We start from the raw sequence: 27,253 nt of genomic DNA on the forward strand, positions 1-27,253 counted from the left end.
TGTGGAATCCAGCCCTGCTTTCCAGAAGGAGACTCCCCTCTGGACATTCTCTGGGGTGTCAGCCTGAAAAGAGAGTTTGGGAAGACCCACTGCCTGAGCTGGGTGTCAAGAGGCTGTCTGGCCCCCGAGACTGCAGGCCAGTGGTGCCTGGGGTGGCAGTGGGATGGGCTCTGGGGGGAAGCTCCCCACCCCGGGGTTGCCTTGGCCCCCACCTGGACCTTGGTGGCATTCCGTGTCCCCCTGCCCAGGGCTCTCTGGATCATCCCTGGCCATGGGCCTGCCTCTTGCATCATGTTTCCTTCCAGAGAGGGACTCTCTGCCCTTACATTGGGCACATGCTAGTTTCTGGGAAGAGGGGGCTCTTTCCTTGGCTGGAATTTCTCCTGGATTCTCCCCCCTAGACTGCAGGAGGGGGATTTACTGGATTTACTTCCAGCCATCCCCGAGCCCCTAAACCAGAGGCTGCAGCTGGGGACCCATGGACCTGACTCGACTGGCAGAGGAGTTGCTTTGACTTGCAAGGGGTTGTTGTTGCTGTTATTAACCATGAGTGAATTGCCAACGTTGGAGAAGGGACTGGCAACCCACTCTTGTATTCTTGCCTGGAGGATTCCATGGACCGAGGAGCTAGGCAGGCTACTGTAGTCCATGGGGTCACAAAGAGTCGGATATGACTGAGCAACTAACACTTTCACTTTCAGGCATTGAGATACTTCACGTATAAATCCTCATTCTCCACTACTGTCAAGTCATCACATAAGCTGACAAGCCTGGACTCTTCATTCTAGCTTGACAGCAGTTGGCTGGAGCTGAGAGGAATCTGCTCCCCGCCCCCACAGACAGACCCTCCCCAGCCTACCCCACTTTCGAACGTGGAGGCTGGTCACCCCCCACAGCCTGAGCTGCAGTTTCCATGACGTGCAGCCCCACACTTGTTTCCATGGCTTTCTGGCAATGGAGTTTGTGGCTTCTATTCAGAACCTTGGGGATTTTCTGCACTGTTCTCCCCCCTGAACGTCTGACGACTCCCACTTCAGCAGTTGCTGGGATTGTGATGAGGGTTCAAGACTGCCGGGGCTTAGGCCTTGCCTTCCTGAGGCCTTACAGCTCCCAGAACAAATTAGCAGACTCTCCAGGAGCAGATGCGGGGCTTGAAGCAGCATCAGCAGGGTCGGCGGCGAAGGCACAGCTGCAAGCAGGGAAAGCCAGGAGTGCTGCAGATAGGCTCCAGCAGAAAAGTCTGAGACAGAGCCCAGGAATCTCTGCACTGCTCTCTCCTGGGCCAGCTAGCCCCAGGCACACACCCAGGATTCTCATTTCAGCTCTCTTTGTTCATAGAATGTATGTTGTTTAGTTGCTAAGTCGTGTCTGACTCTTAGCGACTCCATGGACTACAGCACACCAGGCTCCCCTGTCCTCCACTGTCTCCCAGAGTTTGCTCAGATTCATGTCCATTGAATCAGTGATGCCATCCAATTCTCTCACCCTCTGTCGCCTGCCCCCTTCTCCTGCCCTCAGTCTTTCTCAGCACCAGGGTCTTTTCCAGTGAGTCGACTTTTTGCATCAGGTGGCCAAAGTATTCAGCATCAGTCCTTCCAATGAATATTCAGGGTTGATTTCCTTTCGGATTGACTGGTTTGATTTCCTTGCTGTCCCAGGGACTCTCAAGAGTCTTCTCCAGCCCTGTAATTCGAAAGCATCAATTCTCCAGCGCTCAGCCTTCTTTATGATCCAACCCTCATATCTGTACATGACTACTAGAAAAACCATAGCTTTGACTATATGCACCTTTGTTAGCAAATTGTTGTCTCTGCTTTTGAATGTGCTGTCTAGATTTGTCATAGCTTTTCTTCCAAGGAGCAGGTATCTTTTAATTTGATACATTTATAGAATATATATCCTGAGATAAAATTCACAAGGTAACCTCTCACCCAGGATGCTCAGCCACTTAATTCCTTTCCCTAGAAGCAAATGATGTCATCATTTTCCTCCCAGAAATATGCCAAATTGGTATCTATTCCTACCTCCTTCCTTTTTTTTTTCTTAACTCTAGGACAACAAACCCTAAATACTATTCCACCTCTTCTCCCCAGTCACCCACCCACTTAACACTGTCCTCCACCTTCCTTATCAGTACAGAAGAATGTCTTGCTGGGCCTTTCACCATGGTTATGATTCCTATCCATGTCTGTCTCATACTTTCTAATGATTCTCTTGCCGATGGACAGTAGAGTTGGGTTCTAGCCTTTTGCTATGTAGGCATAGCTGTGGTGAAAACCGTGTACTTAAGTTCCTGTAACCACGTGCAGGAGTAGGGGAGAATCCTACAAGCAGAGTCACTGGTGGAGGGCTCTGGACATTTGTTGTGTTGTTAAGCCCTGTTGCACTGCTCTCAAAGACGGTTTGGACTGACTCCAGCCCCTGTGGGGTGGGGGCGAATGCCGGTCACCCCTCATTTGAATGCTGACCACCGCAAGATACCAGTGCATGTTCTCGACCAAGCTGGCCCTGTAGGGAGACTTCTTGAGTGCTGTGTCCTGGGACCAAAGCCTCCCCAGCTTCTCCTAACCCTCTAACCAAGCTGTGCTCTCTCCTGTCTGTGCCTTCCAGATAAACTGCGTGACGTTCCCTCACCCAGACACAATGCCGGAGCAGCAACTGCTGAAACCAACCGAGTGGAGCTACTGTGACTACTTCTGGGTAAGTGGTGCTCGGTGTTCCTTGTACTGTGGTCCCAGGGACCAGGAGTGAGCACCCGAGAGGTGCGGGAGGAGCCTTGAGCTCAAAGCAAAGCAACTTATCCAGATGAATCCTAACAGCTGGCAGTCAGTTGAGCACTGGAGGCTGGAAACTTAAGACCCACTTGAAGTCTAGATTATTCTGTAAACCTCAGAGAGTCCACAGGGCAAAACGGAAACTCCAGCCAGAATGTAGGTAAGCTGGAGGGTCACCTTGCTGCTCAGCGGTGACAGGAGACCAAAATCAACTCCATGAAAGGAACCTGGGCTCCAGCCTGTTCTGTCGCTCTTGAAGGTGATCTTGGACAGTGCTTCTCCGACAGCCTTCCTGTCTCTATCAAAGTCACCAGGAATTTGTAGGGAGCTCCAGCGTGAGCAACTCTGTGGTTCCAGAGCTTTTGTGTTACTTTTGGGAACCTCCAGTTTTGCAAGATGAGCAAGTTCTGGAATGGGATGATGGTGATGGTTGCCCAAGAGTGCTGCTACTAAGTCACTTCAGTCGTGTCCGACTCTCTGCAACCCCACAGACGGCAGCCTACCAGGCTCCCCTGTCCCTGGGATTCTCCAGGCAAGAACACTGGAGTGGGTTGCCATTTAATGCCACTGAACTGTGCACTTAAAAATGGTTAAGATGATACATTTTATGTGTAGTTTTCCAAAATTAAACATCTTTTGACAGATGCCGAGTCCTACTCAGAAACTCTTGGAGTCCTCCTGGACATTTGTATTTTAAAGTTAACAAGGGCTTTAAAAATGAAATCACCCCATTCTGGAATCAGACAGTGGTGATGATTGTACAACCTGTGTATATATTAAAAACCAGTGATCATACACGGGGGCTTCCCTGGTGGCCCAGCAGTAAAATATCTGCCTGTGATGCAGGAGCCACAGGTTCAATCCCTGGGTCTGGAGGACCCCCTAGAGAAGGAAATGGCAACCCACTCCAGTGTTTTTGCCTGGGAAATCCCATGGACAGAGGAACCTAGCAGGCCACAGTCCATGGGGTCACAAAGTGTCGGACATGACTGAGTGACTTAATCACCATCACCAATGGTACACCTAAAAAAATAAAGTTTTGCAAAGGCCCCGAGGAATCAGAAATTAAAAAAAAAAAAACTTTATAAAATTTCATCCACCGTGCAGAATGGATTATCTACCCTTTTTTAGATTTGCTAACCAAGTGTATATTAAACAGTCGCTTTTGTCTTCCTACCAAACCTCTTACACTTTAGAAGCTAGCCAGGGATTCCTGTTGCCCCATCTGTGTTTCTTCTAGATTTTCTGAGATGAATATGGGGTGGGGATATTATAGGAAGAACTCCGGCTCTGGCAACAGACACACCTGGAGATGGTGAAGAAAGAGTTCAGGGGTGTGGATGAGCAGGGACCAGAGTGTATGAGACCTCATAGGCTCCATCAGTGTGCTGTATTTTATTCTATTTGCAGTATAAACAGATGGTGGAGGATTCAAACAGGAACAGGATGTGATCTGGTTTGTATGTGCCTTGGAACATGCGTGCATGTTATGTCATTTCAGTCATGTCCAACTCTGTGCAACCCTATGGATCCTCAGTTCATGGGATTCTCCAGGCATAATAATGGAGTGGGTTGCCCTGCCCTCCTGCAGCAGACCTCCCAGACCCAGGGATTGAACCTGCATCTCTTACGTCTCCTGCATTGGCAGGTGGATTTTCTTTGCCACTGGCAGCACCTGGGAAGCCCCACGTTGGTCATGTAGGGAAGGCAGTAGTGCCCAGTAACCTCTGGGAGGCCAGGGAAGATGGTGGCAGCTGTGGAGATGGAGGGGAGGAGCTGAATTTGGAGATGTTATCCAAAAAGAAGGGAGCAGGAACCAGAGCATGGGAAGTGGACCAGCTTAGACTCCAGGAATGGGTACCCTGGGAGCCAGAGGTCAGTGGAGGGAGAGGGGTTGGAGAGTGCGGGGGAGTGGGCGATCTTGCCGCTGGTCAGTGCCATCCTGCTTCCATCTTGATTCAGGCTCTCCTGGGACTCTGATACCTACTCTAAGACTTTATTTCCTTGACCATCAAGACCTTTTCTTCTCACAGAAATTTCTCTGCTGACACAATCCTTAAAGCCCACTTCTTTGGGCCGGTTTTCCCAGTGTGGACAAATCGCTCGGCCTGTCCATCCTCTCTGGGAGGTGGACTGGGGCTAAGCGTTTTGAATAATTTTTCTTTGACGTTTTCATGAAGATGTAGCATTCATACAATGGAGTGCACACATCTTAAATGTACTTGGAGTAAGTTTTCAACGGCCAGAGCAGCTGCACTGTGATGTGGCTGAGATGTCAACCCTGGAAACCTGCCTTTTTCCACTCCAGCAGCGGCCCTTCAGTCCAGCTTCTCCCCAGAAGTCACGGCGATCTTTTAGGCATGTGCATTGGAGGATGGCACTGCCTGGCCAGTGTTAAAGTGGATGGCAAGGCTCAGGGTTGGGGGTACCTGCCCCCGAGGTTATCCACTGTCTCCCAGCTCAGTCAAGATGCTAAAACTCTGCAGAGGATCTAGCCAGCCCCAGCAGCCACCTGGTGCCTGTGTTCCTGGCCACCTGCCCTTCCTTCTCTTCATTTCTAGGTTGAGGGGTTGAGAGGCCCAGATGTGGGGCGGCTGCAGTGGTCAGGGCTCAAGCATCCAGGAGCACGTTGGGGCAAGGGCGCCAGGAAGGGTGTGAGTTGGGGCGGCTGAGACTACTGCCCTCGTTCTCCTTCTCGGGCTGAGGTCAGGGTTATTAGCAGGTGACTCGGGGTCTCTTGAGAGTCCCTTGAACTGCAAGGAGATCAAACCAGACAATAAAAGGAAATCAACCCTGAGTATTCATTGGAAGGACTAATGCTCAAGCTGAAGCTCCAGTACTTTGGCCACCTGATGCAGGGAGCCGACTCACTTGAAAAGACCCCCATGCTGGGAAAGATTAAGAGCAGGCAGAGAGGGGTGTGGCAGAAGATGAGATGGTTGGATGGCATCACTGACTCAGTAGACATGAATTTGAGCAAACTCCAGGGGATGGTGAAGGATGGGAAGCCTGGTGTGCTGCAGTCCATGAGGTCACAAAGAGTCGGACACGACTGAGCGAATGAAGAACAACAGGGTCTTTTCTGGGGTCTGTCTTCCCTACACTCCATTCATCCCAGCTCCAGACGCTGGTGTCACCTAAGCGCTCCTGCCTCTCTCTCCCTCCTAGGCTGACAAGAAGGACTCCCAAGGCAATGGCACGGTGGCTGGGTTTGAACTGCTGCTGCAGAAACAGCTGAAGGGCAAGCAGATGCAGAAGGAAATGTCGGAGTTCATCCGGGAAAGGTGAGTCATGGGCCCTCCCCGCTCCAGGGCTGGTGATGGCACCCACCGTGGTCCCTGAGCCCGGCGTGAGCCCCACACACCCAGCTCTGCTCTAAGGGACGTGCAAGACAGGAGTGAGACTCACGGGCCTTGGGACAAGTCTGGCCAGCAGGTGTGTTGCTTTGGCCTATGTAGTGTTTTCAAAGATACAAACCAACGTTAAAAAAAAAACTGGTGGATTTCGCATTAAAATCTGCATATCTGGCATCTCTGGGGAGAGCAAAAAGTCTGGCTCCGTGGCTGTGCATCCCTCATGCAACAGTTGCCTGGAGCTGAGGAGCAGCTGCCCGTGTGCTGGGAGCCTGTGCTTCCAGTTTGCCTCAGTCCCCACCACTCCTTAATATATCGCCATGAAGACTGCTTGGCTGCTTTGCTTATCTGTGCATGCACAGCTGCTGTTCTTTAATGTAACAAAAAAGGAGAATGTTACCTTTCTGTTCATCTTTGAGTCAAAACCGTGTCCCAGCCCTGGGCATCCAGAAACACCCACCCCTACCCCCATCTCTGCCTTTAGGGAACTCAGACTAATGGGAGAGGTCAGGTCATTATGATAAGAGCAGAGTATAATAGTGGTTTGCCTGTGTGTAGATGAGGAAACAACGCATGCCTGCTCAGTCATGTCTGACTCTTTTGCAACCCCCTGGACTGTGGCCCGCCAGACTCCTCTGTCCATGGAATTCTCCAGGCAAGAATACTGGACTGGGTTGCCATTTCCTCCTCCAGGAGATCTTCCCCACCCAGGGATCAAACCTGTGTCTCCTGCATTGGCAGGGAGATTCTTTACCGCTTGAGCCATCAGCAAAGCCAAGGGAATGATGAATTCAGCCTAATGGAAGTGGGGAAAGTTATAGTGACAAGCTCCTTCTCCATCTCCCTCCCTCCCCAGGCTCTCCCAAGTTACGAGACTCTGTTAAGCTGACATTTACCTGCACATTCATACACATATGCTTACCCCCCTCCCTCACACACATACATACACACAACTTCATATCTGGAATTTCAAAGGCGCACTGGAAATATTTACGGTAAATGGCAATGTATTTTTGAAATCATTTTTTCTTTGGCCACGCTGAGAGGCATGTGGGATGTTGGTTCACCCACCAGGGTTTGAACCCATGCCCTCTGTATTGGAAGTGCAGAGTCTCAGCTACTAGACAGCCAGGGAAGTCCCAATGTTTCTTTTTTATTTACAGCAACAGTAATTCAGTAACGATTCTGTGGTATGTTAAAGCACCTGCTTTCCTTTAGGAGGCCTATTTTCTATAGATATAATCAAATCTTTGCTTTATGGCCTATGAAACAGGTAGGAAATTGAGAGACTGCGTAGTTCAGGTGTCAGAAAACAATAGTGGAAACTAGGCCAAGAGGAAAATGGCTAGAAAAGCCAAGTTTGAACACACTTGCGGTTCATGCTTTCATAAAGACGTCACATTAACAAATAAATGGAACCATACCTGTGAGAACCCTGGTCTTCCCTGGGACAGGTGGACTCCTGAGACTTCTCAGTCCACCTAGGGTCTCGATGGGGCACCTTTCAGAGCCAGGAGGGGTGGGACCTGAGGTGCAGAGGCAAGAGCTGGGCCAGGGTGGGAGGCCAGCTGTCCGGTGAAGCACGTGACCTCAGCTTAGGGGAGCGAGGCTGGCACCAGCCCTGGAGAGGACAGGCCTCGTGCCCGGTACACACAGTTGGCATTGCTGAACTTTTGAAGCTAAGAGTGTAACATGGTTAGATCTGCTTTCTCGAGAGATCTCCTGGCCAGAAGCTGCAGGCTGACCGTCCACATCCTCCTGGGGAGAGGAGGGACTAAAGACTCGGTGGATGGAGAGAAAGCAAGGGAGGCGGGCTTGGGAGGATGTGGAGATGACAGAGGTGGTGGTGAGAGAAGGACCGAGACTGGGCCTCTCAGCACTGACGTGGGAAGTGATCATGACCCCCGAATGCTGCCCAGAGACTCGGTCAGGTCGTTGTCTCTACATCCTTTCACGCTTCAGCTCCTGAGAAGCCAAGAAGCAAATGCTGCAGCCCTGGGAGCATTTCCGGGTTTGTTTCATTTGCCAGATGATGGACTAGGGGCCTCTCTGAGGCCCCAGCCGTCTGGCCGGCTCTGGTCGTCACGAGCATGGCTTCTCAGGAGACCGCTTAGACAGTGACTAATGCCATGACAACACGTTTTACACAGTTGTGGCAGATAATACAGACCCCTCCCCAGAGAGCTGCCTTGAAAGTGTGTCAAGGGCCTGCTGGAAGTGAAATCCAAGGCAACTTCCCTCTCTGGGGATGTGGCATCCGCTGGGCACCACTGGTTTCCATGGAGATGCTTGCACCCTGCAGGCTGGGAAGTTGGCGGCCTTGAGGGCTGGGAGAATGTGAACAGCGTTCTCTTCCTGTTTCTTAGGGGCCGTGGCTACCTTGCAGGCTCTCATGTCAGAGTTCTCACTAGGGGGCAGGGCAGCCGTGGTCCATTACCAATTACATCTCTTCATTTAAGTGTTTGCCGTGTGTCCAGCCCTGTGCTGGGGGCTATGCAGATGACCACTTTTCATCCTCACACAGGCACCAATCCCCCACTTTGCAGATCGAGGTTCAATTTCATTCCTTCATTCAGCTCATATTAAGCACCTACTGTGAGTCGGGTGGAAAGACAAGAGCCATGTACTTGCAGAGCTAATGGTCTTTACACTGTTAATGAGCAGCAAGGCTGCAGGTCAGATCCACGGTCTAGCTCTGAGGAGCTGACATGTTGGGTTTTCTCCCTTTGCAGGATAAAGATTGAAGAGGAATATGCGAAGAACTTAGCTAAGCTCTCTCAGAACTCCTTGGCCGCACAGGAGGAGGGGTGAGTAGGAGGAACAGGGAGGGGGCTAGGGAGGGAGAGGGACACTCGAGAAAGGGGAGGATCCCTTTTCACTGATCACTGGTCATTGCCATGGTCCTATATGGATGGGGAGGTCTCCATACACCTGGCTGAAGGTGGGTGCCCATGATTCAAAGTGGGCATTCATGGTTCATGGTGAACATTCTTGGTTCAAGGTGGGCATTCACTGCTCCAGCTGACCAGCCATAACTCCAGGTGTGGGCATCCATGCTCAAGGTTGTGCTTCCACATTATTTACTCATTAGTAGCCAAGGGCCTCCTGGCAGATGTTGGAGTATGCCAGGACCCCTTCTGCCCTTTCCCCAGTAGCTTGGAACCAGCCTCCAGATGCCCACCCCTGCTCCCGTCTTTGAGAGCAGGCTGGCAAGAAACTAGATGGGGGAGGATTCCACACCTGGCCCCTTGGTTAGAATCTCTCCTGTGAGCCTAGGCCCAGGCTTCCCTCACCCTCCAGCTGTGACCATCCAGACCTCCATGGGTGGGACCTTGGCTGGGGGAGGCCCAGCCCCACCCTCTGGCCACAGAAGAGTCCCTAGTTGGGGGTAGATTGCTGCCTTCTGAGCTCCATATGTTAACAGTTTCAGCCTGCTGGCGGTAAGGCAGATCAGCACAGCTGCTATGGAAAACAGTTTGGCAATGCCTCAGAAAACTAACCAGAACTCCCACAGGACCCAGCAATTCCACTCCTAGGTTTATATCCAGAAGAACTGAAAGCAGATATTCAAATATATGTACATGCATGTTCATAGCAGCATGATTTAATATAGTCACCAAGTGGAAATAACCAAAATGTCCATCAAGGATGAATGCATAAGCTAATTTTAGTCTGTCCACATTGGCTATATGGATAGGAATGTTAGGCAGCCATAAAAAGGAATGAAGTACTGATCCTCGTTACCATGTGGATGAACCTCAAAAACATTATACTAAGTGGAAGAAGCAAGATGCAAAGGTTGTATGTTGTAGGATTCCATTTAGAAAAATCTAGAATAGACAGATCCATGGAGACAGAATGAAGAGTGGTGGTTATCAGGAGTTGGGGGAAAGGGGACTGGGAGCAACTGTTTAATGGGTACGAGGTTTCCTTCTGGGGTGTATGTTCATCTGCTCAGGTTGCTATAATAGAATACCATAGGCTGAGTGACTTAAGCCATATGACTTAAGCCACAGAAACTTAATTAATCCTGATTCTGGAGGCTGGGAAGTCGAAGGTCAAGGTGCCGGCAGGGTTAGTGTCCCGTAAGAGCTCTCTCCTGTGTGGCAGGTGGCTTTCCCTTGGTGAGGAGAAAGAAGGAACTCTCCAGTATCTCTTTCTATGAGCACACAAATTCTATCAGATCAGGGCCCCACCCTTATGACCTCATTTAACCCTAATGACTTCCTTAGAATAACAGATAAATGTCCAAATAACAGCCACGCTGTGGGCTAGAGTTCCAACCTATGGATTTGGGGAACACAGTCATTCAGTCCATCACAGGTGATATTGATAAAAAGTGCTTTGGAACTAGATAGAGGTGGTAGTTTCCCAGGATGGCCAATGTAGTAAATGCTTGTTCTCTTTGAAGTGGTTAATTTTTTAAAAAATATTTCTTCGGCTGTGCTGGATCTTAGTTATGGCATGTGGGATCTAGTTCCCTGATCAGGGGTCAAACCCAGTGCTCCCCTGCATTGGGAGCCCTGAGTCTTAGCCATCAGGCCACCAGGGAAATCCCCTGGTTACATTTGTGTTAAGTGAATTTCCCCTCAATCACAAAACAAAACCAGAATCTCAGGAGGTAAGAGCTGAAAGGCCCCCCGAAGTCCCCTCTCTAGTCTGACCTCCCTGCAGTGCAGTCTCTATTTGAATCCCTCCTATGAAGATTCAAATAGAGACTTCCTGGGGATGGAAGATACTCTGTCATAGTCATCAGAGAGCCGTGATGTTGAACAAGCCCGAATCTGCCTTCATAGCTTGAATCCTCCAGGGAACAGGGCTTTGCCAACCAAACGTAGCTTTGATTAGGGCCTCTTCGTGGGCTTGCCATGCAGCCAAGAGATTGGAATGGTTTTTACTGACCCAGCAGGCCACAAACCACAGGATCGCCCTGCATGGCCAGTGTCCCTTCCAGGGACATCAGTGAAGCTGCCTCTAGCCTCCTCCTGCTCCATGTACCCAGTCTGGGACCAGGGCAGGAGGGGACCCATGAGGGAGTCTCCCCTCTGAACTGGGAATGGGGCTTTCCTAAGTGTTCCCATGCCCTGCAGTGTAGTGCTACTGCTCCTAAGAAATTCCACCTCCTCAGCCTGGGCCACTGCCAGAGACCTCCATCCTGCCCATGCACATGGCATATGCTCCCGGCTACACGAGTCCAGAGTCAGGCCTCACCAGCATGCTGTACACATGTGCAGCCCCAAACACGGGCAGTCCGCCACACACTCACAGTCATGGATTGGCAGTGCTCACCTGCAACACAGCCATGAACACATACCCCATCAACCCTGTACCTACATCCCACTCCCACACACACGCTTCTTCCAGGAGGCACACGGGCCCCCGTTCACAACCTGCAGCCCCACCGCTTTGCATTCACACATGGCTTTGTCCGTCAGCCCTTCCACCTGAAACTTTCAGAGCATAACGCTGGAGCCTAGAGATGTAGGGTAGCCTAGGAAGATGCTGATGGGGAGACTTGAGTTGCCTTCAGATTCCACAGGGTGTGTACAGAATAAACAGAATCAGGAGATGAATCCTGCCTTCAGTTTTGCTCTCCTGTGTGGAAAGGATTTTGGTCTTTCCTGGTTGGTAATTGTGACAGTAACATGGATTTTGATTTAGCAGGCCCCAGATGGTGTTCTGGAACAGAAATTATGTCTTGGGGTGTTTGTTTGTTTGTTTGTTTTTTCCCATCAACCTCTTATCACAGTCTTCAATGAGAGAATTTCTAAATGGTTTTTTTTCCTAAGTTGTGATATGGCTTCAAGGCTGGCTAAGATATTGCAAGGGGGCTGAACCAGCTCAGATAGGCCCGTCCGCGTGTTTGGAGTGATGTCCTCCTGCCTGTGGGGGCCCAACCTGGCAGTGGGGCCAAGGACATGGCCCTAAGTGTGAAACTGTGCTTCCGCCTTTCCTCCCAATAGTCCAGATGACAGTCTCAGGCCACTGTCACCATCCCTCGGCCAGTTATTGACCGTGTGCTTTGCTGACAGCTGACTTACAAACACTCAGCACCAGCAGGGCTTCTGGGCTCTTGTTCAAATCTCCCGCAGGCTGGTGAGTAGCTTCGCTGCAGGGAGAAACGCCCCCTTTGACCTCACTGTCATGGAGCTCCCGCTTCTCCCCAGGACTGCTGCTGTGAGCAGTGGACTTTTATCCTAGTTGTGTGATCCATCTGGAGGTCACCTGTGTGCCTGGCGTGGGGTCAGGGGCAGGATTTCTTTTTCCCTGTGGATGTAGAGTTGTCTCTGCACCTGGTGTTGAAAGGCTGTCCGTTTCTCCGTGAAGATGCTTGGCATCTTTATTGCACATAGATCACCCGTATTTGGATAAATCTTTTTCTGGACCTGGTATTCTGATCCCGTATCTGTATGACTCTCATTACTCCTTCCACTCCCTCCTTCTCCCCACCCTAGGCCCTCTACACATCTGCCCAGTCAGGTGAGGGGACAGGCCACCCAGCATGGCCCCAACCCAGCTCCCATGAGCTCAGGCCCTTCAGGCCAAGACAGACGTCAGCAGCTTGCATCATCCCAATTCCCCATCCCTTCTCAGGTGGGCCCCCCAGCCAGAATCACCCAAGGAGACCTTTTTTTGCTGTCTGACTCCTAGATAAAATCGGTCAGGCACTTCCCGTAAACACCCACCCTGGCCTGAGCCAACACCACCACCAGACAGGCCTGGACTCTGATCAGAGGGATCCATTCTGTTCTGTTGGGTAATTTTCAGCTGCTGGCTGCTCAGCTCAGAACCCAGAGGCCTCGCAGCAGGCTGTCTTTTAATCAAGTTTTGCCACTCGAGTTTAATGAATTCTCTGGGGGAAGTGGCTTTTTGATGAAAGGAAGTCAACTGACCGTTCAGCCCTGGTGTACTGGCTGGGTGAAGAGGTCTCGAGCAAGAATGCAGGAGCATCAGTGGGAAGGTCAGAGAGGTTCAAGAGTTCTCAATCAGGGAGACTGGAGCGTGGGGGCATGCTTTCAAAAGTCCAGGGGACTTTAGGAGATTGCTTGTACTTGGAACATCTCTTTCAAGTGGAAAAGCAATTTAGCTTAGAGGACTCTGCCATTCTCTGGTTGGCTGTGGGCAGCACTGGGGCTTTATTACTGGCCAGAATAGGTTCTAGAGCATGGGTCGGGAGGCCATGTTCCTGAAGATGGGGATGGCGAGCCTTCTCAGCTGTGTGGGCAGCCCTAGGAGGCCCCTAGACCCAGGTGGTCCATCTTAGCCCGCCCCCGCAGAAGTCAGGCCCCTGGAGGTTTGCCTGGAGGCAGGGCTGTGTGATACCTTCTGTTAGAGAAGGGCTTCTCCCTGGAAAGGCACCCATTCTCCCTCCTTGTTTGCCAGCAGGTGTGTGCACCCCTCAACAGCAAACCAGGGAGGGTGATGGGAAGGCAGGGGACAGTCATGGGACAGGTATCAGGGCCCTCATGACACCCCCCACCAGCCCCATCTGCCTAATCCTCTGGGCTTCTGGACACTTCCCAGGCACTCAGCTGGCTGCTGCAGTCAGTTCTCTCAGCTGTACGATGCTCAGCTCGTTTGGGGTGGCTTTTCCAGTCCCATAGGTCAAGGCATGGTACTCATGTTTGTTTTGTGCCCGACCTCCTCCTCATCCAAGTCCATGGTCTCAGGCATCGTACGTTCCCCAGGGACTCGGAGTCAAGACCCACCATCCTGCCTCATGGGGGGAGGGCTGTGGCCTCTGCCCTGAGGTCAGTGCGTCCGTCCTCGAGCCTCACCGTCTCCTTGGTGTTGCAGCTCCCTGGGAGAAGCATGGGCGCAGGTGAAGAAGAGCCTTGCAGATGAGGCTGAAGTTCACCTCAAGTTCTCTGCCAAGGTAACCCCTCCCTGGGTTGGTCTTATAACACCCATGTGCAGCTGCTGCTCCAGTGTGTGGTGTTGCCTGGTTTCCATGGTCTAAATTTCAAGAGTCAGGAAGAGACGCTAGCAATAGATGGTTGCTCCCCTGTACCAACAAAATAGCATCGAAAGCCATACACATCCATCAAGAGTGCAGATAATAGTCAGATGTCGTTAATAGGAGGGTATGAGGGTATGTGTTACCTTTGTTTTTAATACAGTTTGTTAATTTTAAGTTTAGACCATTTAATTTTTAATACTGGTTGTTCTTTACTAATCAACTCACAAAATTCCTCCAAGTTTAACCCTGGGCTATGGTGAGCCTTGGGCTTCCCTGGTAACTCAGACGGTAAAGAATCTGCCTGCATTGCAGGAGACCCAGGTTCAATCCCTGGGTTGGAAAGGTCCCCCTAGAGAAGGGAATGGCTTCCCACTCCAGTTTTCTTGCTTGGAGAAATTCCCTGGCAGGCTACAGTCCATGGGGTTGCAAAGAGTCAGACACGACTTGGTGACTTAGCACAGCACAGCACATAGCTGATTTACAATGCTGTGCTGATCTCTGCTGTATAGCAAAGTGACTCAGTTATATACAACATAGACATCCTTTTTTTTAGGGCTTCCCTGATAGCTCAGCTGGTAAAGAATCCTCCTGCAATGCAGGAGACCCTGGTTTGATTCTTAGGCTGGGAAGATGCCGCTGGAGAAAGGATAGGCTACCCACTCCAGTATTCTTGGGCTTCCCTTGTGGCTCAGCTGGTAAAGAATCCGCCTGCAGTGCTGGAGACCTGGCTTCGATCCCTATGTTGGGAAGATCCCCTGGAGAACAGAAAGGCTACACACTCCAGTATTCTGGCCTGGAGAATTCCATGGCCTGTATAGTCCATGGAGTTGCAAAGAGTCGGACATGACGGAGTGACTTTCACTTTCAAAGACATTCTTTTTAAATTTTCTTTTCCATTATGGCTTAGCGCAGGACATTGATTAGAGTTGCCTGTAAGCCCACACTTTAAAATTGAGGGGTACACCACCTCCTTTACTACTTGAAGGTGGCATCCCCCAAGATGGCTGCTCTCTCCCAAGATTTCCACGCTCAGCACTCACTAGTCCTATCTCTTTTCTAGTGCTTTTCCCACAGCAGTTGCATTTCTGGGCTTTGTGCACTGTAGGAAGACAGGAAACTGGCTTTGTTTCCAGGTCTCCCCACCCTGCCCCATGATGGTTCTCTGCACACCAGGGGCAGAATGAATGACTCATACAGTTGAGATGTGCGAAGGAGCTTTATAAAGAGCTGAGGTAGGAGGAGAAACAGTGCCATTACCAGCTCCCTGCTCCTGAAGGGTGCTGGTGCCCCGAGAGGGAGTTGACACCCAAATGTGAGTGAGAACTTCTGGACCAACAAGGGCGCACTAACCTTAGACACCAACCATTTCACAAGGAAATTGCCTCTCCAGCACTGGGAGAGAAAGGAGCCCCGTAAATGAGTCACCTTTGAACCTTGTATACAGAGCAGTGAGTTATTTTTAAGCTGTAGATCACAGCAATGTTCCCTCTAGGTCTCCCTCCTGCTCTCCTAACCCCTGGCAGCTCCAACCTCTGCAGCTGTAGAAACCTCCATTGACCGTGAGATGAATGGTGAGGCTGTGTTGTGAGTGTTGTGAGCATCGAGGCTGGAAGCCAGGTCTGCAGCCTTCTAAATGGTCACCTGCTGGATCCCTGGGAATCCTGGTGGCCTTCACTCCCCATCAGCAGGCCCCCAATTCTCAGTCCTTTGTGAAGTGCTCACTGGGTGACCGAGCCCTCCCCCATGCAGTTTTCCTATAATCTTACTTTTTACTACTGCTGCCCACAGCACTGGTGACTCAGGCAGTGAAGAGTCCGCCTGCAATGCAGGAGACCTGGGTTCGATCCCTGGGTCGGGAAGATCCCTTGGAGAAGGGAACGGCTACCCACTCCAGTATTCTGGCCCGGAGAATTCCATGGACAGAGGAGCCTGGCGGCCTACAGTCCACGGGGTTGCAAAGAGTCAGACACGACTGAGCAAATTCTTACACATACTCCACAGCACTACTTCTAGGCATCAAATGTCTGGGTTTTCCCCACACTGACCAATTCCCTGACCCCAGCTGGGGGTCCTACAGTGTAATTCACTTCTGACACTTATCTGCCCGGAGGTCAGTGTCAGATCCTGCAGGTTAAGGACTCAGTCCCACGGGGCCACCCTTGCTTCAGACGGCTGTTATAAGTAGTGGGTCATCGGGTCACTCACAACTTCTGTCCCGCTTGGCTGCAAATCAGGGTTTTCAGTGATCCCCTCGTCAGGTTTGGTAACTTATTAGAAGAGCTCACAAAACTCAGGGAGACACTTATTCATCAGTTTATTATATATTAAAGGGTATGATAAAGGCCACAGATGAACAGATGCTCAGGGTCAGGTAAGAAAGGGTCCTGAGTGCAGGAGTGTCTGTCCCCATGGTGCTGGGGGTGCACATCCCAGCACATGGGTGTGTTCACCAACTCAGAACCTCTTTGAAACTGTGATTTTTCAGACTTTTGTGGAGGTTTCATCACATGTGCTGTGTGTTAGTCGCTCAGTTGTGTCTGACTCTTTGCGACCCCTTGGGCTGTAGCCCACCAGGCTCCTTGTCCATGGGGATTCTCTAGGCAAGAATACTGGAGTGGGGTTGCCATGCCCTCCTCCAGGGGATCTTCCCAACCCAGGGATCAAACCCAGGTCTCCCTCATTGCAGGTGTATTCTTTACCATCTGAGCTACCAGGGAAGCCCATGAATACTGGAATGGGTAGCCTATCCCTCTTCAGGGGATCTTCCCAATCCAGGGATCAAACTGGGTTTTCCTACACTGCAGGCAGATTCTTTACCAGCTGAGCTCCCGGGAAAGTCCTTCATCACATAGACATAATTATTAACTCAGTCTCCAGCCCCTTTCCTCTCCCTCCAGGGGATCGGAGGAGGGGGCTGAAAGTTCCAATCATGGCCTGATCTTTTTGGTGACAAACCCCCATCCAGGAGCCCACCAAGACTCGTCTCATAAGAAATTCTAAGAAATGTAGGAGTTTGGTGTCAGAACTGGGCTCAAAGACCAAATATTAAACCAGAAGATGCTCTCGCAGCACCTTTGTTGTTTAGGAAATTACAAAGGCTCTAGGAGTTCCGGCCAGGAGCTGGGGATGAAGAGCAAAATAAACACGTTGTCATTTGGTTGGCCAAAAAGTCCATTTGGGATTTTCTGTAACATGGGAAAATCCTAACATATACAGCCAACCTCATGTATCACAGTATCATTGTTATGTGAGTGTCATGTGCAGGATGTAACTCATCTCCCTCAGTTGTATCAGCCATAATGCAAGACAACATCGTCATTTCACAAATGAGAAGGAACAAAGAGGTCAAGTCACAGCCCGTGGTCCCACAGCCAAGTGGGCTCAGCTACTGAGGAAACAAAGGAGAAGACTGAGTGGGTTGGAGCCTTGACCCCTGGACCTTTCCTCTGGGCAGACCAGTGGCATTTAAAACCCAGAACTCTGTGCTGAAGCACACTGCCCTCTCTTAGGGGCTGTCCACAGTGGTACAGGCTGATCTTCCAAATGCCGGGATGTTTTAATTCAGAGCTGGCTTCATCTAGCTGATGGGAGGCTTCTGAAAAATACTCACACAAAATTCACACATAGATTTTTCCATAAGAATGTCTGCTGCCTCCAGCCCATCAGTCAATGTTGGTGGCCTCAGGCAGCCATAGTAGCAGCCCAGTGGTTGTGTGACAATTCCTTAAAAAGAAAAGACTATCCATCCGCCATAGATAAATATAGCTGCACATGTGCAAAACCCATTTTAACATCTGCTCCAAAAGCCTCCTTGAAAATGTCCTTCCTGAGTATTCTGTGTCGAGGGGCAAGAGCTCTTTAAGAAATGCAATTTCATTCCAGGGATCTTAGGCTTTTCTAAGTCTCCTAGCTTGAGCCATTATTCATAGCAACAGACTATTAAAGAAATAAGATTGCTCTGTATAAAGGAAGTTATACCTGCTTCTGGGTGAGGAAGAGAGAAGAGAAAAATTCCTTGCGATGGGAGAAAATTTAATCATGCAATCGAGGCCATGTATTCAGCCAGAAGATTTTTGGGGGGGCACAGAGGGCATCAAGAGAATGATAAAAAAATGATTTTTTATCAGTGCTATCACTCACAAGCTTTGTGATCTTGAGGGAAGCCATTTAGCATTTCTGGGCTTCCATTTTTTTCAAGTGTGAAGTGAAGTGTTTGGACCAAATCAGTGAGACTTGAAACTGACTTGACTGTGACCGTTATACATTTTCCGTGGCCACCCAGAGCACACATGTATCCACACCTAGATAATCACATACAGATACCCCCTGTATGTGGCTAAAACATCTCTGATGTTTCCTCTTCATGTCTGGGCTATGCTCATCAAAAAGCCGTCCTGATCCACTAACCATTTCACAGCTCTTAGCAATGTGCTGTTTGAGAAACACGGGACCAGATACAGGCATCCTTGTTCTATATAGTACTTGGCTTTAGTGTGTCTTTTTTACAAATTGAAGATGTGTGGCAACCCTGCACTGTCAGATGATGGTTAGCATTTTTTAGAAATAAATATTTTTATTTTGACCATACCCACAGCATGCAAGATCTTAGCTCCCCGACCAGGGATCGAACCTGTGCCCCCTGGCTTGGGAGCACAGAGTCTTAACCACTGGACCACCAGGGAAATCCAAGCAATAAGTGTTTTTAAAATTAAGGCATGAACATTTTTAAGATGTAATGCTATTGCACACTTAATAGCATGCATGCTTAGTCATGTCCGACTCTTTTCAACTCTGTGGACCGTAGCCCGCAGGCTTCTCAGTCCATGAGATTTTCCAGGCAAGAATACTGGAGTCCGTTGCCATTTCCTCCTCCAGGGGGTCTTCCTGACCCAGGGACCAAACCCACATCTCCTGCGTCTCCTGCATTGGCAGGCGAATTCTTTACCGCTGAGCCACCTGGGAAGCCCTAACTTTTATACTACAGTGTAGTATAAAACCATCGCTTTCGTGCACACTGGGAAACCAGAGCATCCATGTGACCTGGTCTATTGCAACACTCACTTTTTTATGACATTCACTTTATTGTGGTGGTCCATCACCCAACCCACAGTTTCTCCAAGGTCTTCCTGTGGTGTCTGAAATTCCTTCCGATCTGAGACTTCTCTTGCTGTCTTCTGATGAGTGACGTGGAAGCAAGAGGCAGAAATTCTGAAAGGCAAACTGAATGGCTTCAATGGCCTATTGCAACCAAGCCAGGCCAGTTCAGGTTCATAAGGACGAGCTTGTGTGGAGGACTTTGGCCTCCTGGTTAGCCAGAGATGCTTAAAACTTAAGAATGAGTATAAAGATACCTAGCCAACTTTCTTAAAAAATTAGCCTTTTTGTTAAAGTACTTAAAATATAGAGTGAGACTGTGGGTCTTCAATCCATGGGATTGAATCACTTCTGACAGCCAATAGTGTGATGTTTCCAGAATGTCATTTGGAATTTGGGGAGAGCCTTGGGGGTCCTGGCAGGATCTTGATCCCTCCCCAGACCACACAGTCTGGGGCCAGGACCAAGAAATCCTGAGTATTGACAAGTCTCTGCAGGTCACTCCTGGGCATATGAATATATGGAAATCACTCGCAGTCCAGGGCCTCAGAAAGAGAGCTCAGAGTTACTGGGTCAACAAGCCAAGTTAACCCACATAGACCCGCAACCAGGAGCAGGTTACCAAGGCAGCCAACTATGCAGCCCTCCCCTTCCTCCCCCAGTGCCTAATCTGTGTGGGGAAGGGGTTCCCTAGGTCTCAAAAGCACTTAAGTTTGTAACATCTTACAGATTGCCACCAGATGGGGGTGTTTTCCTGTGCAAGGAATCTTCCCAGGGCTCAAAAACGTGATAGCAGACATTACAGCCAACATGAGGGGAAGGGTGGAAGTGCAGCCCCCGCTCCATTAGTCTTTGAAGGTCATCCACCAGCAAAGCATCATCTTGTCACCCAGAGCATCGGGCCCCGAAAATCTTGTCATTTTTCTGAGTAGTGCAGGAGGGCCCCCTGTGTACCAGCTCCGGCCAGGCACTGTGGATACAGCAGGGGCCCAGCCAGCATGTCCTCCACCCTCCTAGAGTTCAGAGTCAACATGTAATCAGTGGTTTGGTACAGGGAGCACCTCCATCCTTGAGGCCTCTGGGGAAAAGGTAATGTAGCAAGAAAGAGCCTGGTGAGGAGGGAGAGAAGTCCCAGAGCTGGCACGTTATCCATCCAGGGAGGTTCAGTTCTGATTCCCAGCGAGAAGGGTGGAGGTTGAGAGACCCTCGAAGGCCAAGTCAGAGGCCCTAGGAGGCCAGTAAGGAGGTCCTAGAGGTTATGTTAGGGGCCTTAGGAGCCGAGACAGGGTGGGTGAGGCTCTGAGAGGCTGAGTCGGGGGCAGGGAGGCCACTAGACTGTGCCTTTGACCACAGCAGGTCCATATTTATCTGTTATCACATGCATCTCATGTTCATACACCCCAAAAAAGTTTTAAGTAAAAGTTCTCCTTCCAAAGAGAGTGGGGTGGGAAAGAGGAAAGGAATGAAAAAAGCTGGGAAACCTGATGCCACCCAGCACCTCTCAGAGCATAAAGGGCCCTTCTCTGGCCCTAGAGTTGCAAGGCTGGTCCACTCTTGGTGTGGGGGTGTGCCAGCCTCCACGCAGACCAGCGGGCACAGCGCAGGAAGGGTCCCTGTGAGCTTCCACCATGGCTTCCTGGAGATTCGGACCACACGCACATCATCTGTGGTCCTTGCACCTGGCACGTGGTAGATGATCAATAAGTAGAACCGACCCGAGATCGCCTGGTTAAATGTTGCCCTTGTGATAGTGGCTGAGTGTTTGGGGTCACAGGGATGGTCCCCAAAACTCCCAGTTTAGAAAGTAAGGGAGATTACATCTGAGCAAAGCCCCAGAGGAGGCTCCTGTGTGGGCTTCACACAGGAAGAGGGTGCCCACAGGGACTTGGTGGGCTCCAGGCACTAACCCATCCTTTGGTGTGAACCCTGGGCCTGGCCGGTGGAGGTGACTTCCTCAACCGCATACACAAGTGAAAGGTTGTTGTTGAATCAGGCGAAGACACCAGGATTCTTGGCCCCCGGAGGAGAAGAATTCAATCCAGGGCCAGAGACAAGGCTTGATCGCTCAGAGCTTTTGTGTAATAAAGTTTTATTAAAGTATAAAGGAGATAGAGAAAGCTTCTGACATAGGCATCAGAAGGGGGCAGAAAGAGTACCCGCTTGATAGTGTTAACAATGAAGTTATATAATCCAAAGAATATCTGGAGGTTGTAAAGACCTCATCAGATGTACTCCCATAATTTACATTTTAAGATAACACTGTCCTCAGGCAAGATACATCCTTGTAAAGACCAGGTCTACTCCCATCATTAACATTTTAAGATAACAGAAGGTTGAATCCAAAGACTGTCCTTAGGCAGGATACATTATTGTTATATAATCCTAAGGAATGTGGAGAAAGAAAAAAAGTTTGTCCTTTCTTCCTCCTTGAGAATTCCAGACCCCTCTCTCCTTGGGGACCCCTAGACTCCCTATCAACCTGCCTAGGAACTGACTCTCTCACAACCACGTGTCTCTGACCTCCCTGTGAGATGGTATCCACCCTCACCCACGGGGTGGGGGAGAGCACCCCCTCCCTCCTCTCATAGCTGGTGCCCCCCGGGTCCTGAATGTGTCTCCTCCATCAACAGCTGCACAGCGAGGTGGAGAAGCCCCTGATGAACTTCCGCGAGAACTTCAAGAAGGACATGAAGAAGTGTGACCACCACATCGCAGACCTCCGCAAGCAGCTTGCCAGCCGCTACGCCGCAGTGGAGAAGGTGAGGTCCCAGGTCGCGGAGTGGGAGGGGTCCTGCTGGAGGGAGCAGGGACTGGGGGCCGGCAGGGGCTCCGTGTGTTTGTCCCCCCTTGCAGCCGGATCTGGGGTTGGGGGGTAGTGTGAGAACCCCCTCCCCCGGCCGAAGGTTACGTGTGTGCTTCCCCTGGTGCTCAGATTCCCAGTGAGGGTGGGAGAGGCTGCACCTGCCTTGGGGTTGTAGAATGTGAGACAAGATACACCCTGATTTTGAGGGTCCTGAAGCCTGGATGTACTGCCAGTCCACACAGGGCCCCTTTGTCTGGGTCTCACCTGGCAGAATCCTTCCTGACTGGACCACCCCGCTCCCAGAGGCCAAGGTGGTCTGACCTTTCTGGGAGCTCTGATGGTCAGTTATGGAGCAGAGAGAGGTCTCCCCCTGGGGCTGACCCCATCGCCTTTGGGAGGGGTGCAGGAGAAGAGGGCCGTGTTACTGCTGCAGGCACCCTAGACCTTGCCAGTGGCCAGCACTGACAGGCCCATTCCACCCCAGAATGGGGAGGCTGGTGTCGCCAGCTGCTGAGCACTGTTGGAAGGTGATGTCGATGATCTCTGTGGTCCCTGCCACCCTGGAGAAGCTGTGGTCTCAGGACTGCCTGGGTCCCCAGTGCATGTACATGCTCCAGTGAAAACATGCTCTGAGGGGCTTGCTCTAGGCCAAGGATGAAAGGATGCTTTGCAGCCTCAGTGTGGTCCCCAGCTGGCTGAGTGATGCTGGTCTGGCCACTCAGCCTAACAGAGCCCCTGTAGCCTTATTTACCAAAGCAGGGAAAAGAAAGGACTTACCTAGGAAAGACTCTGATGCTGGCAAAGATTAAATAAAGGCAAGAGGAAAAGGGGGTGGCAGAGGGCAAGATAGTTGGATGGCATCACCAACTCAATGGACATGATGAGCAGACTCCAGGAGATAGTGACGGACAGGGGAGTGTGGCGTGCTGCAGTCCACGGGGTTGCAAAGAGTCAGACACAACTTAGCGACTGAACAGCAACCTAAAAAAGGAGGCCAGGCCCAGTGGGCCCTTGCTGTCTCTGAGCCTGTGATTAACTCCACGTCCTTGGACCCCAGGCCCGAAAAGCCCTCACGGAGCGGCAGAGAGACTTGGAGATGAAGACCCAGCAGCTGGAGATCAAGCTGAGCAACAAGACGGAGGAGGACATCAAGAAGGCCCGGAGGAAGTCCACGCAGGCGGGTGAGTGCGGCCCTGTCGCCTGCTGCCCTCTCTGTCCTCACCTGGTCCCAGAGGCATGGACAGGAGAGGCTGGGAGATGGGGTGCCTGGGAACATGCGTTCCACAGGGCGAGACTGGGGGGTGCAGGCAGTGGAGCGGGAAGCAGTGCCGATGGAGGGGTCTCCCCACACCCTACCCAGAGAGGGCTGCTTCTGGCCCAAGCCCAGGGTCTCTGGTCAGGTGGTGGGCAGACTCCTCCAGGACCTGGAATTGAGGGGTCCTGCCCCTGCCTGGAGTTCCTTGAAGTGCAAACCCCACCCACCCACCAAGTTGCCCCACCTCCCCGGGTAATAGTTCTCCAGAGGTTCTCCTCTAGTCATGGACTTCTGACACAGAATAGAGGCTGACGTTTTGTTTAAAGAAATAATCGGTATTTCAGGGACTTCTCGGGCAATTCAGTGGTTAAGACTACTCGCTTCCAGCGCAAGGGGTGCACGTTTGACACCTGGTTGGATAACTAAGAACCCTCATGCCTTGCAGTGCAGCCAAGAAAATGTTTTTAAAAAAGAAAAGAAAGAACCCTATTTCAGATTCTCTCCAAAATATTCCTGTGAGTCAGCTTCTGCTTCCACCTAGAGGTAAAAATTAGCTAATGCACAAGGAAGGGGGAGAAAAATCAGCAAGAAAGTTTTTTTTTTTTAATTTCAATATTGCTTAACAACCAGTTTCGCAGTGTACAAGGTCAATGCATTTTGCTTTCTGGGATTAGAATATGTGCTGTGAGATAAGGTTTGGATTGGATGGTTTGGTCTCTAAATCTTTTTCACCCCAACTTCTGGTGAACCTGGTGTAATTAGTTCATTAAAGGATGAGAAACAGCCATCTTAGGGACATTTGGAAATAAGGTGGTGTAAATATGTCATAACAGAATAATGTAATATAAATGCAACATTTATATAAAAATCTTTAATAGCACAGTAGTAGAAACAGACGCCATGCTACACTTGTTGGGAGTAGGAAAGAAAACCCAAGGAGAGGAGAGGCACATTTAAATTAGCTTAACTACAGAAACTGTTAAATAATTATGTTACAAAAACAATATTGCTGCTTGACAAAATATTTTAATCAACATTTAAGAATATAAAATCTTATTCTCCAGATATAGTCACTGTCGACACACCCTAATTTTTTTTAATGTTTTTAAATGTATATACATATCATATTATACTGTTCTGAACTTACATTTTAATAGATGTATCTTAGAGATAGGTCTGTTTCATCATCAGTTTATTTACCCATCCATTTATGTACATCAGATTTCCTAAACAGTTGAATAACGTGCGAGTATATGATTGTATCCAGATGTATTTCATCATTCCCCTAATGGACTTTTGTAGGACTCTCAGATTGTTTCAGAGTGTTTGTCAGTGCCAGCGATGCTGTGACTATAAATGCCTCTCTGTGGGGGGTGGGGGTCTGCACGTCGCCGGGATGTGGGGGGGTGTAACTGGGTCAGAGGCTTGTATTCATTCTGATGGATGTTTCCAAGTTGCTTTGCAGATGGGTGTGCCTACTCTCTATGAATGCCTGTTCCCTAAACTCTTGTCAACACTGTATCCTGTCTCATTTTGATATCCTAGCTATCTAGTGAAAAATAGTATTTTGTTTCTAATTTAATTTACACTGCTTTTTGAGTGGAGTTGAGCATTTTAAAAATAGACTTTTAAATCATCTGTGACTTTTAAAATGATTCACTCATATTCTCTTCCCATTTTCTTGTCAGATGTCGGGTCTTGTTCTCATTGATTGATTGACAGGGATTATGTTAGGAAAATCAACATTTTGTCATTTGAATTGCAAATATTGTTCATAAGTGGTTTATTTTTTATTTTGTTCTTTGTATTTCTTTTTCTTTTTTTTTTTTCTTGGTTTGTCTAATCTTCACTGTGGCTCTCTGAAAGTACTGTTATTATCCCCATTTTACAGATGAAGAAACTGAGGCACAGGCAGGTGAATCCACTTGGTCCAAGGCTGCACAGCTAGTAAACAGTAGAGCTATATGACACCCCAGTAGTCTGGTTCCAGAATCCATGTCCTTAACCCGTACTGTTCAGAAGGGTCCGATTTCAAACCCTTGGACTACATAGGGAAGAGACACACCTGCCTTCATCTACTTTATTTCCTGATGTTGCAGAGGTTCGTGAAGCATGTTCTTAACGTCAGGATCAACAAATAAAGCTTTGGGAGTTTCATATTGTGTTTATAAGGGTGACCTTACCCAGGGTCAGGCCCAGGCTTTTGGTGGGACTCTGACTGCAGTGAAATAGCCGCTGTCTTCCCTCCAGTTCAGTCCTGCTTGGGATCAAGGGCCCGGCCATTGGCCTTGGACCAAGAGCAAAATGAACCAAGCCCTTGATGTGGGTTCTGTTACTCAAGGCTTAGCTCCCAGATAATGGTGTGGCTCACTGGGGAGGAGGCCCTGAGCCAGGCACTGGGCATAACCCTCCCCACTTCCCTTCGCTTTCATATCTGAATACACGTGAGCAAGTGATGCCATTCTAGGGATCCCTTTGAAGGGTTAACCCATTATCGTTGGGTTCACTCATGAGTTTTCCCATCGTGAGTGAAGTCCCTGGTGTCTTCTTTCTCTGGAACCCTGTGATAATCAGGAAGTTCTGTGAGACCGACCTGTGCTCCTCCAACTGTGATGTGCACCTGGGTCACCCAAGGAGCTTGTGCAAATCGTTTCTGGTTCACCCTGTCTGGGGAACGTCATGAGATCACATTTGGAGCAAATATCCAGGGTGTACCAGTGCTTCTGGTCCAGGAATTGTGTTCTTTGTAGCAAGAGTCTAGGGTACCAGGACCTTAGTAACACTTCCAGGTTGCTTTCTTTCTAACTATAAACTGTCTCAAACATATACAATTACATAAAGAACACACTGGCCATCAAGATAGAATAGTTTGTTTCAGATGTCTGTCTTAAGAAATGCTATCGAAAGAGCCCATCCCTTCCCACCCGGACCCTTTCTCTGTTTCCCAAGGTAGCCAGTATCCTGGCATTGGTGTGTTAAACTCTGGTGCCTGTTTTTATACCATTATTGTACATGAATGAGCCATAAAGCATCAGACACGTTCTCTTGAATTTCAGAATGACAGCCTGCTGCCTGTACACACACACAGACACACGCATACAGACACACAACCACAGAGACACACAGACACACCAGTGGACAGACGTGATGTGCAAACTTCCCTTCTGTAACTAGCACCGAGTTGCTTGAGACACGTGTTCAACCAAGCAGGACTTGCCAATGTGAAATCAAACTGCCATCTCTAGAGGAGGAAGCATTTCTGGGGCTTAAGATAGACTTGAGGGGTCCCCGGAGTACCCCCACCCACACTGTACATACACTTTTACTGAGAGACCCCCTTCCTGAGTTTTTGGCATCTGCAGTCAAGTTCAGGTGGATGCTCTGAAGCCAGTCTTTGATAATGCTGGGTTGCCCCTTCTTTGCCTCCATCACCTCGGCCGTGGGGTGCAGGTGGCAGAGGGCAGCCCTGGTGAGGAGTGACAGTGGCTTTGGCCCTTTGCAGGAGATGACCTCATGCGCTGTGTGGACCTCTACAACCAGGCCCAGTCCAAGTGGTTTGAAGAGATGGTGACCACCACATTGGTGAGTGACCGGAGATGCGGAAGCATGTCCCCGCAGGGGTGGGCGCTCAGGAAGCTGTGGGTGGATGCTGGTGGACGTGAGGTCGATGGGTGGAGGTGAGAGATGGTCATTAGATCTGCTCTAATGTTGAGACTGAGAGCTTATCTCCAGGCCAGGCCATGTGGATTCATACCCTTGCTCGGGCACTTCCTACTGTGTGAACACAGGCAGCTATGGGCTCTTGCCATATCATCCTGAGGGGTCAGGGTCAACCGAGCAGAGAGTGGTCCATTTAGGAAAAATAGCCAAGTTGTAGGAAATGTGGACCTTCCTACCCCCAGAAGAATTAAGGGTCTACAATCACAGAGCCTTGCGAGACATGTGGATGGGTGAGGTTGGAGCAGTGGAGGAGGCCTCTGACCGGGGTGGGGGAACAGGCATTGGACCACTTCT

The 27,253-nt window shown here is 50.0% G+C and overlaps 1 protein-coding gene across 18 annotated transcripts in view; it reads left to right on the forward strand.

The window, feature by feature from the left end:
* The window catches only part of GAS7 (growth arrest specific 7), a 212,698-nt gene that overhangs the window by 177,132 nt on the left and 8,313 nt on the right, over positions 1-27,253 (forward strand). For all 18 annotated transcript variants that reach the window (XM_055576526.1, XM_055576521.1, XM_055576525.1 and 15 more), the window contains 7 exons: positions 2,611-2,700; positions 5,943-6,058; positions 8,860-8,934; positions 13,925-14,003; positions 21,812-21,940; positions 23,042-23,165; positions 26,742-26,821. In XM_055576526.1, coding sequence (XP_055432501.1) covers positions 2,611-2,700; positions 5,943-6,058; positions 8,860-8,934; positions 13,925-14,003; positions 21,812-21,940; positions 23,042-23,165; positions 26,742-26,821 — 693 coding nt within the window. The remainder of the gene's footprint in view (positions 1-2,610; positions 2,701-5,942; positions 6,059-8,859; positions 8,935-13,924; positions 14,004-21,811; positions 21,941-23,041; positions 23,166-26,741; positions 26,822-27,253) is intronic.

The sequence above is a fragment of the Bubalus kerabau genome, chromosome 4 (genome assembly GCF_029407905.1).
Source record: "Bubalus kerabau isolate K-KA32 ecotype Philippines breed swamp buffalo chromosome 4, PCC_UOA_SB_1v2, whole genome shotgun sequence".
Classification (NCBI taxonomy): domain Eukaryota; kingdom Metazoa; phylum Chordata; class Mammalia; order Artiodactyla; family Bovidae; genus Bubalus; species Bubalus kerabau.